Source organism: Conger conger, chromosome 1 (genome assembly GCF_963514075.1).
Source record: "Conger conger chromosome 1, fConCon1.1, whole genome shotgun sequence".
NCBI classification, from domain to species: Eukaryota; Metazoa; Chordata; class Actinopteri; order Anguilliformes; family Congridae; genus Conger; species Conger conger.
In genome coordinates, this window is record NC_083760.1 from 24,150,719 (window position 1) to 24,162,146 (window position 11,428).

The 11,428-nt window shown below is 40.4% G+C and overlaps 2 protein-coding genes across 6 annotated transcripts; one reads left to right on the top strand and one right to left on the bottom strand.

The window, feature by feature from the left end:
* The first annotated feature begins 183 nt into the window (after positions 1-183).
* On the top strand, positions 184-4,679 carry dnaaf2 (dynein axonemal assembly factor 2). The gene is made up of 3 exons (XM_061216044.1): positions 184-928; positions 1,022-1,800; positions 3,502-4,679. Exons 1-3 carry the CDS (start codon positions 274-276, stop codon positions 4,015-4,017), a joined length of 1,950 nt encoding a protein of 649 aa, XP_061072028.1. The 5' UTR covers positions 184-273; the 3' UTR covers positions 4,018-4,679.
* Positions 4,680-6,853: 2,174 nt separating this feature from the next.
* On the bottom strand, positions 6,854-11,385 carry LOC133133080 (alpha-1,6-mannosyl-glycoprotein 2-beta-N-acetylglucosaminyltransferase-like). 5 transcript variants are annotated; one of them, XM_061249083.1, is made up of 3 exons: positions 11,219-11,385; positions 8,683-8,864; positions 6,854-8,610 (listed from the first exon to the last, which is right to left on the bottom strand). In XM_061249083.1, exon 3 carries the CDS (start codon positions 8,581-8,583, stop codon positions 7,282-7,284), a length of 1,302 nt encoding a protein of 433 aa, XP_061105067.1. In that variant the 5' UTR covers positions 8,584-8,610; positions 8,683-8,864; positions 11,219-11,385; the 3' UTR covers positions 6,854-7,281. The 5 variants fall into 5 exon arrangements, with proteins under 5 accessions (XP_061105067.1, XP_061105052.1, XP_061105075.1 ...); XM_061249068.1 differs by adding an exon at positions 9,611-9,794 and having other exon boundaries at positions 6,854-8,864; XM_061249091.1 differs by lacking the exon at positions 8,683-8,864.
* Between the last annotated feature and the right edge of the window lie 43 nt (positions 11,386-11,428).

Genomic DNA, 11,428 nt, shown 5'->3' on the forward strand with positions numbered 1-11,428 from the left:
AATTGTCGTCACCATAATACATTCTAGTTCTTTTCAAAGGTGTTTTACGTCGAAACGGCCTTAGGGTATCTAATTTAAAGTGAGAGCAAGTAACATTTTAGTATATTTGACGAAAGAATATTGTTATTTCAGATCCGAACGTTTAAAAGACAAGTTTAACTTTACCAGCTAGAATAGTTCCTATCCAATTTTGCAGATTAGCAAGCATAAAACTTGCTAGTTGTTTTAACATAACGTTAATACAATTTGGTCAGCTGCTAGACTCCAATCAGAATGGATGTGGGTTCAAAACTGGAGAGTCTGGATTTAACTCCTGAAGAAATGAATCGCTTCAGCAAAGCTTTTAAAGATGAGAAATTCAGAGAAATGCTGATGGACTACGCCGAGGAAATATCAAACCCGGAGAACAAGAAAAGGTACGAGGACGAAATAACATTAATGGAACAGGAACGGGGCATGGATATCAAATTCGTCCATCCTAAACCAGAACGGGTACTGAAGACAAGTTTGGACGGCAAACAAAAGTGCTTTATAAACATTTGCAGCAATGACTTGATAGGCAAACCTGAATGCAGAGCTGAGAGGGGGGTAAATGGCAGAGTTGGGCAGCAATGGTCACTGCCGTACAGTTTGACCCCAGGAAGACCGGACATTGACTCAAAAGGTAACAAATATATGATATTCGATGTTGTCTTTAATCCAGACGCGCTTTACATAGCCGGGAAAAATGATAGGTTCATGAAACTCGTTGAAAGCACCGCGCTCCAGGGAATCCAAGATCGGTTTAAAGTTAAAATAGACGAAAAGAACGTCAAGGTATTAAAAATTAAATACAAAGGTGTGCCAAACCCAACTGTCATCCGCAAACCGCTCCCTGGTCATCTTGATAAAGAAAAATACGCAGAACCCCCTCAGAACGACCCCCTGAGTTTCCCATACCCTTACGACAATAGCCAAAGCCAGTCGCAGAAAGCACAGGATGGCCCCGAACCTAAAAACTGTGAGCCAAACCAGACAAAAGTGACAAAAACCAGAGCCAAACTGGGCAAAAATCTAGCTGACCTCGGATATAAAACAAAGCCCACTGAACCACACTACACTGTGAAGTACAGATCATATATTGATTTGCAAGACTACAGGTGTTCCAGAGATTCTGCGCCAGACCCACGTCCCAAAGAAATTGTCATCACCATTGATTTGCCTCTGCTAAACTCTGCTGCGAAGGCTGATCTGAATGTGACTGCAAAATGTATTGTTTTGGAATCCCTGAAACCTGCTTACAGGCTGGAGCTGCCATTAGCTTATCCTGTGGATGAAAATAAAGGAGGGGCCAAATTCAATAAAGTTAAGAAGCAACTGACTATTACTTTGCCCGTTTTGGCAGTAAAGAACCCAATGCAGATTGAAGCTAACAGTCAGCACCTTGTTAGCGATGAGGTTAGGGAAGAGAACAGCAGAGATGAGGACGATAACATAACTCAGTCAGAAGATATTGAAGGTCGTCAAGTACCTGCATCTGAACTTTCAGAACAACCTGAACTGGATAGGTCAATAGCGACCTCTTCTGCTACAAACACTCAGTCACTTGGTCCTGAGAAGGAGCAACCAGTTATCTCTGCTGAAAACAACAGCAATGGGTTTGAACTGACAGAATGTGCTATTGAGGAAGAGACAAGTTGTTTGAGGAGCGGTGAATCAGGCTGCCATACCAATACTTTGGTCTGCCATTGCAAAGAAGCACTCCCCAGTGCTAGACACACCGACGCAGCAGTTGATTGTGAGGAGAATTTCAATGAAGAGGTAAATCATTTCACAAATGCCTGCTGTGGAGGTTCTGTTCACAGCATTTGGAAGGCTGCCCATTATGAACCTGATTGCTATGCCTTAGTTTCCATTGAACGGAAGATAATGTGTCTCTTTGTAACAGCTGTACAAGACACTGACATTTTCAGCTATAATAGAACTTGCTATCAGAGAGTATAAAGTCACACTCAAACCAGAATAAGTGCATGATGCTACCAACTATGCACAGTTTAGTTCTTGTCCATACGATCCAACCTATGTTTTGTTATAACTTTTAAAATAATAAAGTAATGAACCTACACGCCATTTGTGCACACTCAAATGTTGCATACATACTGCAGCTTTCTTCAGACATAATAATACAGTTAGTCATCTACAGATTATATGAGCTACTCTGCATTCATTTTGGTTCAGGTTGCTGTAGTTATGTTAAATTAGTAATTGAGCCAATGGTTTAATTCAATTTGGCCGATTGTTCTGAAAATCCATTCAACATACTATACAGTTACATTCTAGGGCTTTAATGGAGTCATTTTAGTCAAGGCCAGGCGAAGATTCATATGTCATCACTTCCTAATTTAATCTGACATGAAGGGCTGAAATGTATTACAAGCTTGATCTCCAGCCAAAGAGAATGGAATGATATAGTATGCAGTGTTTCAAACCTGGGCTATGGGAAAATCAATGCTGCCTGAAATTAACAGCTGTCAGCTGTGTTTTGAAAAATGTGCTTGGTGGCACCACATTGAAAAGTCCTTCAGATTAGAAAAAAAAGTGTTATCCCATCTTTTATCCAAACTGAATTATCGAGTGCAGATCATGGAAAATGCAATATAACTGTAATTTATGGTGTCAAATCAGCCTGACTGAATGCATTGTACTGGGGGCTTATGAAAGCTGGTTAGATGTATGTGTGCTGCCAAAATGAAAACATTTTTGCATTTTGCTACCATCAGTGACCCCACAATGCTAAAGACTTAATGTCGAATAAATAAAAGAGCATTTGTAGTTTTTCTCAAGACATGAGATTGCCATAGGGAAAGAGCACATCTGGCTGTCCTTAAAATATTTCAGTGCACTTAATAAAGGACAGATTCATTTCCGTCATTCCAGGAAACAGAGATCTAGAAGTGATTGTACTAAAAGCAAAACTTACTTATGATGAGTTGTGTGTGTCTGGCATATCTGTAAAGCTTTTCTCTTTGACACATAACATCAATTCCCTCAGTATCTGAGGTTATAAAAATACTAAGTTCCTAATCTTGATAGAACACTATACTGGCCCCTGACTGCTGGAAGCTCAGCCCGAGTTATGAAAACAGGAGGTCATAATTCAATTCCTCCAATTTCTCAGCCACAATATATTGTTCCTTTTCATTTTAATTATTTGGGCTTGAAAGAATACAGGAAGGTTTGACCACATGGCTCACTGGGAAATACATGTGTTTCCTTGCAATTCACTGCTGTGGTACACAACAATATCTGCAAGAAGTGGATGTACTCTGTCCACACAGAACTCATACTATAACCTCATATTTCATTCAAGTTATGATAGCATTCAGGCTCATCTGTTGATCCGGAAAGGCAACATGATGATCAGACTAAGCTGTTTTTCACCATGCACCCTGCTTGTGTTTTATAGCCTCCGCCTGCCCCTCGCCCCAAGAAGATTAACTGTTTTAATAACTTTTCTTGCAGGAGGAAAATGACATCTCTCATCAATCTCCGGATAACGTAGAGGATGAAAAATCAAAAGCCGCATCTGCCGTCCCATCCGATCTAGGGTCTGGTGTGCAAACCGGGACCTGTTCCCATGAGGTTGAGCTCAGGCCAGGGCCTTGTTCAGTACCATGGTCAACATCAGCCCAGGAGCAGCCATCCCAGTGCTCTCTGCCCCTGGGTGAAGTCACCGGAGATCAAGGGGGCGAAGTTCTGAGGGAGATCAAAGAAAGCCAGCTTAGCCCATCTGGAGGTTTGAGCCCTGCAGGAGAAGGTGGAGATTGTACGGAGCCTGAGAAATTCAGCAGAGCTGCATGTGAGGCAGGGAATGAGAGGGCTGAGCTGGATGAGGATGATCTTGACTTGGACAGTGAGCCCCTTCCCGTTGCACTGAGAGAGGTCAATGGTGACGATGTAAGAGACAGGGTCATTAGTGACCATGCCACCTCCGCTGCCTTCACCTTCCAGAACGTTCTGTTGTATGAGCTGGACTGACACTACTCTAAAGCTCTTGTGGAGATGTAGCTACATTTGTGTAGCAACATCATTTGCAGCCCTATTTGCAACAATCGTTTCGATTTTGATTCCAAAAATTACTTTACACAGGTATATCAGATGTATGTCTGTATTGATGGCAATTTGTCACGTAAAGCAATCTCCATATATCAGATATCAAAATATGTGAGAATTATATATAGGACATTCGTTTTTAGCTTAAGCTTGGTGTTAAAAGGCATAGAGTTATAAAACATAAATTGGTTTGCCATTACTCAGCTCACTGTTAACTTTTTTCTGGATGTTCAGACTGGGTCCTCTGGGTGCTGATTGTTCACAGCAGTCATTAGCTTTGTGACTGCAAAGTTTTTGCTCTTATTCTTGGATGCTAGTTTTGTAACTACAGCTTGGTGCAAGGGATAATGTCCCAGAAGTCTCAGAGAATTCCATGCAGACAGGTCCGCACAAGCCACGAAGACACCCTTCTGGTCCGTGTCTTTAGGGCAACGTTTTTATTCTGCGTTTAGACCTGAGAAAAAGCCTGTGCATTAAGGAAGATTTTCCTCTGCAGTGCTGGAAGAGTCTCTGCCTTGAAGCACAGGAGTGCAGATTTAATGGGCTCTTGCAGCATAGGTTTCGATGCACCGTGCCTTATGTGTGTGACTGCCTTGTGATGTTTACTGCAACAATAAAAACATACAGTTGAATTAGCTTGTGATCAACTCATATTTCACCAGGGGAAAGTTTCTGTTATGTCTGCGTCTTCAGGAAAATGCAACACTGTTCTTAAATAACTTGCCTGAAGCTTTAGCAGGCTTATGTATCTGGATGCATTTCTTGTGGTAAAAGTGGATGCTGGAGCTGAAGTGAATTCAAACAGAAGATCCGTAAATGGGACAAGGTGTCCTCTAGGACGATGGTTGATGTCAGCAAATCTATGCAGCCTTAATACAACCAAATTAATTATACATGCACAGTAGAAAGCCAAACCCACTAATTCACATGATTAAGGTACTCTGACAAGTACTTCTGCATTCTGCTTAATGCAAAAATGTGTTCCTTGTCAGACTTAGTAGGTAGGGTAATTTAATCTTTTCCAGGACAACATGGCATTTATTATTTAAAGCCATCCGTAATCTGATCAAGGAAAATAATTTCAAACTTTCACTTCAAAATTACTTGAATATAAGAATGAATGAAAAGATACAAGTTAAATGAAAATAATTGTGTCTGCATTTGCAATTAGAGGTATTATCAGAGTTATATTTGAGTGGCTTGGTCCAGTTTACAACACACAGATCTAAAACATATGTACATTCAATACTGTAGAGGTAAGAGGCAGAACAAATCAAGCTATACACCAGCTGACCCATTCTTCCCTAAAATCCACCCAGAGGTCACAGTAACACGAGGATTCTGATTGTATAAAATTTTCTTCTGAATTTACACCAAAAAAGAGCTAAAAGGCAGGGGGGGGGGGGAAATACTCCACTCTTTTTTCTTTCTTTTTTTTTTTTTTTTAAGACTGGATATCTTAGTTTCAGGTTGTCCTATAAGTGATACTAAAACTCTTTGCATTTGAATGGATCTCTATGGGAATTTGGGGGTGAGATTCAGCTGTAAATTATGCTGATACAGTAAAGAACACATTTGTTGGCTAAATGGCTTTAAGTCATCAAGGGTCCAAGAAATGTGTTCTATACTGTATCAGCATAATTTACAGCTGAATCTAGTCCCACCCCCCAATTCCCATAGAGATCCATTCAAATGCAAAACAAAAATGTTTTAGTATCACTTGTAGGACAACCTGAAAATAAGATATACAGACTCTGATGATGTTGCTAGGTCACGGACATCAGGAAGTCATGGCATGCAAAGGATATGCAACCAAGTATAAAAAATGACAATTTAATCAATGATTGTCAATTTGTCCAATTATTTTTTGAGCCCCTAAAATTGGGGGGACTATGTATAAAAAGGTTTGTAATTCCTACACTGTTAACAATGTACAATGTAAATACCCTCAAATGACAGTCTGCCTTGTGAGATCATATTCATAATTTAGTTCCAACTCCAATATTCTGTGGTAGACAGCTTTATCAATGTCCAAATATTTATGGACCTGACTAGATTATTAGCGTAGTTGCTTATTATATGCGGCCTTTGTCATCACTTTTATTTAGCGTGCCAATAATTCTTGAGCTGACTGTAGCTACATTTTTCATGCCCACCATGGCAATGTTACTGTGTGAACACTAAAGGTACTGTCTTGGATGTTACCAGGTTGGTAATGTTTGTCACTAGAGATGTCCCAAGTAAAAATGTTTACAGAAAATATGATTGTCTGCTTTTGCAAGGGCATGCTATATTGTAGAATGCTTGATGGTATGGATTTTTAAGTGCTGGTCTTATTTTTCTGTAGACTTTGCATACATCTCAGGCGACTGATTTTCGTGCAGTTATTTTCTCTTAATGAGGGGTAATAAGGGGCTACATGCTTTATATGGAGGGGTATTGCATTGCTGGTTTGGGTTTATGTGAAGCTTGTGCTCTCCTAGTTGTATACTTAGTCTTGTGGCAATATCGATTAAAAACATTTACATAATTGTGTTTTTTGCACCACTGTAGAGTTGGAATAGTTAGGACGATGACCATTGCAGTTAGGAATGCAGTAGCGTCATGGGATTAGCTACCAGGAGCACTGGAGCGGGACAAAGCACATATGGAAAATATCTTATGAAAAATCCTGCCTAATTGGCCTACCAAATTTTTCACAGGCTTGCCCAAAAATGTATTTCTGCCTATACCACTCAAGCTTGCACAACATGAGTAAACAAAACATAAATCGCTCCTATTGTTTATTATTAGCCTGTGCGGCAAACATTTGTTTATCAGAACACCAAAACAGCATATTTCATAAAACTGTGTTTTGTAAAACACAGATTTTTAAATGTACTGCATTCCAAACGTCCTGCATTTTGTAAAGCCCTGGAATATTATACCATTCTCCATATCTAAGAGTATTAGTACATGATTCAATTTAAATTCATTTAAAAAAATGCTTCTTAATAAAATTCACTCAACCACTGCAGTCATTCACAAGGAAAGTTTTACTTATGTTATTAAAAGACACTCCAATGTAAGCCCAGACCCCATTTACTTTTTTGGGACAGTCCCATAAAACAACAGGCAAAATAATGGTCCATGAAGAAAAAGAGATATATTTTAAAGGCTTTGAAGAAGGATGCGAAGGAGACAAGAATGTCACTGTAACCTGCGGTAGCTCTTGCAGAGTTCATGGTCCCTGATGTCCCCCCAGCCCCCGTTCTTGACGTGAGGGGACACCCCAACAGCAGGCAGCCTCTTGTTAATGAGCAAACTCTCTGGAAACAGCTGGTCGGCGCTGCTCTGGAGGATGCTCTCGATTTTGGTCCTCTGGCTGGACGGCATGCAGGCCTTCTTGTGATGCATCCCACAGTCCCCGGCATGGAAAATGCGTGGTGCCTCGCTCACCATGACCTTCCAAAACTCAGTCAAGCAGGTGACCGTGACATGTTGCAGCGACCAGTCCCAGTTGTAGTCGTCATAGGTGCAAAAGGTGTCTGTGCACTGGATGAGCTTCTGGTAGGACTCCCTGCTCATAGCCATGCCCATGTTGTGCTCTGTGGACTTCCAGGCCTTCACCTCCACCTTGTTTGCCTTGCTGCTGAAGCCATTGTGGCTGTAGGCCCCCAGAGACAGGATGTCACATTCAGGGCACTGATCTCTCTTCAGAGATTCCATCAGCTTGAGGACATGGTAGAAGTCAGGTGACAAGAAGTGGTCCTCCTCAATGAGGAGAACCAGCCCCTTGTGGTCTTTTAAGGCTTTGACTCTCTCCCAGACAAAGTGCAGTTTCCACCACCAGTGGTGCTTAGTTTGGGAGAACTTGGCCTCTCTGTAATGGCCAAAGGAATCCGGGTACTCTGCATTAATGCAGCCCAACTTTAAGGCGTCTTTCTTGGGAATGTCTCTGGGGCAGTCTTTGGGGTCGTTCCCCGGAAACTCTTGAGGGTAAAGTTGGATGCTGAAGGGGAAGAAGATCTGAAGGACTTGGCAATAATCAACAGTGGCAACCACCTGGTTAATCTCTGGTGACCAATAGTCATGACTAAATATGAGCAACACATTCTCTATTCCCTTTGCCTTCCGAAGGGACTCTACAAGCAATTTCAAATACTCAGGCCTGTTGTGGACTTGGACCACCACCACCAGCTCATCTTGCTGACGTGCCTTGAACTTCTCCTCGTTTCTGATAGTCTGGTCAAAGTTCAACTGGAAAACAATCCCCCTGTAAACCAAAGTCATATTGTCCACTTCTGGTTTTGCAACTTTCTCGGGCTGTGTTTCGTTAAAAAGTCTCCTGTGCCCAGGGGTGACTTGCGCCCTGTTGTTTCTTGCAACTTCAATCTCTTTTGTGAACATGTCACTCTTCTTCTGCTTTCCACTGCTCCAAAAGGCAAAGGCACATGCCAGCACCACCAGAGTCAGTATAAACACTTTCCTCTTGTAAATTCGGAATCTCATGACAGGCAGTGGTCTTCAGCAATCTGACTATAAAAAAAGACAAAAATTATGGCAGGCTTACTATCCAAAAGGTCTTCTGAGGTGTTTATGGACACAAACCTTTCTTTTGTAAAAATAAAAAAAGGAAAATGTTATCCTTGCTTTTTCTTCACGTTTGATTCTTGGAATGCTATAAACATGGATCTTCTGAAAATATCAACAAAGCCAAAGCCTGCAGGACATGGTGTGCTATAACTGCAAGCAGGTCTGCAGCTTGCACCAAATCAAGCTGCAGATAACCCCTGAAAAACACAATCAAAAGAAAACAAACACATGAGTAGTCAGTCTTACTGTCTTTATATATAAATACCTCACTAGAACCAAACTGATGCCCATTTGGTTTTGACCCAACAAAATGGTAAGTTTACACTGCTATTCAATATGTCTGGCAGCAACAGTGAGCTGAATAAAAACAGATGGATAATTTTTCATTGTACAGGAACAGGGACCATTTACATGTACTGTTATGCATTGTTAAACATCTGTTCAGTTATGAAAGCAATGTGTCAAAACAGCATGAAATGTGGTTGTCATATCTTCTCAATTATACACTTTTCTGTGGAGCAGATTTGCCTAATTGACATAAAATAAAATGCAATACTAATAACGATGTATAAAGCACCAATACATATTTTAGCATGCTCATCTGGCACTGACATTTTCCAATATTGTTTAAATGTGTCCCAGTGTCACCTGGATTGTACCACTACCTATATCTTTTCAAGCAGCTCACAGCACACAATACAATATTTTCTGTATTTTTACAGTATACTGTATGTCCATCAAGGATGTTAAAGTTTCATGACATGCAAGTATCATTGGTCTGAAATTGTCTGATAGAAAAGGGTGCACATCAATGAATTGTATAAAACTATCAAAACTATAAATGTACATTCTGATTACAAGATTTTACATTAAACTTGTCCTCTCTCACTGAGCCTTGTGCCAGTAATATGTTCCCCTTTCACTTGTACCAAATGGTGTATACCTGGATGCTGGTATGGTAGCACTTGGGAAGACATCACCTGTCACATTAGCTCCTCTGCACCCATGCTGTATTTAGCACTTCTGTGTACGCCAGAGTGTGATCCACAAATGACTGTATTCCCTGGTCCTACCTGGGCTTTCACTTTGCCTCCATAAACATGTAGTGGCTGCTCTGCTGTGAACTACTAAAAATGTCAGAAGATTTTAAGTTAAATACAGACTTTGTGTATTTATACAAAATTTACATTAACATTTGCATTTACAGCACAATTGATGAATGTATACTAACTGTTTTTAATGTAAAATACCAAGTTAATAATTGGCCAGATACTCTAAAGGAATTAAATTAAATTATTTGGCAGTAAATAAATATGGTGGGTTCTCAAACATAAAGCAAGTCCCCTTTGGCATTTCCATTCTGGTGGAACTTGCAAAACGACATTGCAAAGGACAGTTCCTTGTTAAATATCTTTACACATTGCCATCTAAACAAGCGATACGTCGCTATCTTGCAAAAGATAGCTAACGTTAGCTACGCTTTCGTGGATGCAACCACATGCCACTCCATTTAAACTAATCCAATTGTGCCGTTTGAAGAAAGTCATGCATTATTGATATATGCCATTACACTTCGTTTTGTATAAATAGGATAAGCTGCATGGACAGTGCGGACTGAATTTATTTTACTACTGAGGCTTTTATGAATTACTTCAATAAAAATGGCCAGTTTTATATTCATTAAAAAAAAAAAAAAAAAAAAAACATCTACAGGTACAAACTTGACATTGCCTCATTTATTTTGCCATTCACACCTCTTGACCAGGAAAAGGGAAAGCGCCTAACCCAAGTTCCTTAAATACAGGTAATTTAAAACAATGAGAATTTGCAATGTATCAATTTAAATAATCAAGAGAGTTACAGGCAAGACATTGTTGATATGCTCGCTAATGCACTCAAAGACCTTCAAAAATTATTTTGCATAAGAAAGTTGTAGTAGAACATCTAATTGTACTGCTAATTGTAGTATTTGACGACAGCGAGGGCTTGCCACAGCTCATTTTCCTCCAGCTCGTAACGTTCTCTGACAGTAAGTTGCGGCTAGCTATCACTTACCGGAAGTGATAAAATAAACCCAAATGTCAAATATTATCAATTTAACTTAAGAGTTTCAAAATTCAAAGACTACTTTGTGTGCGTTAAAAAATTTACCGCGCCTGAAGCATGGACACGTTTAACCACAAATGTCGCTAGGTATTTAGCTTGCTAGCTAATTCTGTTTTCCAGGCACATCTGCAGCGCACCCTCGCCTGAGCGCGGTAATGTTAGTATCGTATCGGTTCGCCAGCATGCAACGAATCTAAATAAAAGGACATACAGCTAACCACACCAGTCCATCACGAAAACGTCAACGATGTAGTAATTAGTAGTAATCTACTTACTAAAACTGTCAAGCAACATAACGCCATCATTATACATACCACAACACTCGCACCGCTGGGAACGGGAAACATATTCGAAAAGGAACTGTGAATCCAACCCCTCCTCACGTTAGGTAGCAAAATAATGGTTGCCGTAACAAAACACACATTCCTCTTGTGGCATAAGTTACCTTGTCTAAAAGGTGACGTACTCGTGTGATACTGTTTGAGATCCGCAGTGATCAACAAAACGTAGCCGTGTGATGCTCATTCTCCTCCATTCTCATCCTCATCAGATTGCGATTTTCCCTCAAGCGAGAACTGAACCGATGACCTCGGTATCCCAGAATGCATTACGCCTCCAGGGTGCTCTCAAGAAGATCCGAGCTCGAAAGAACATG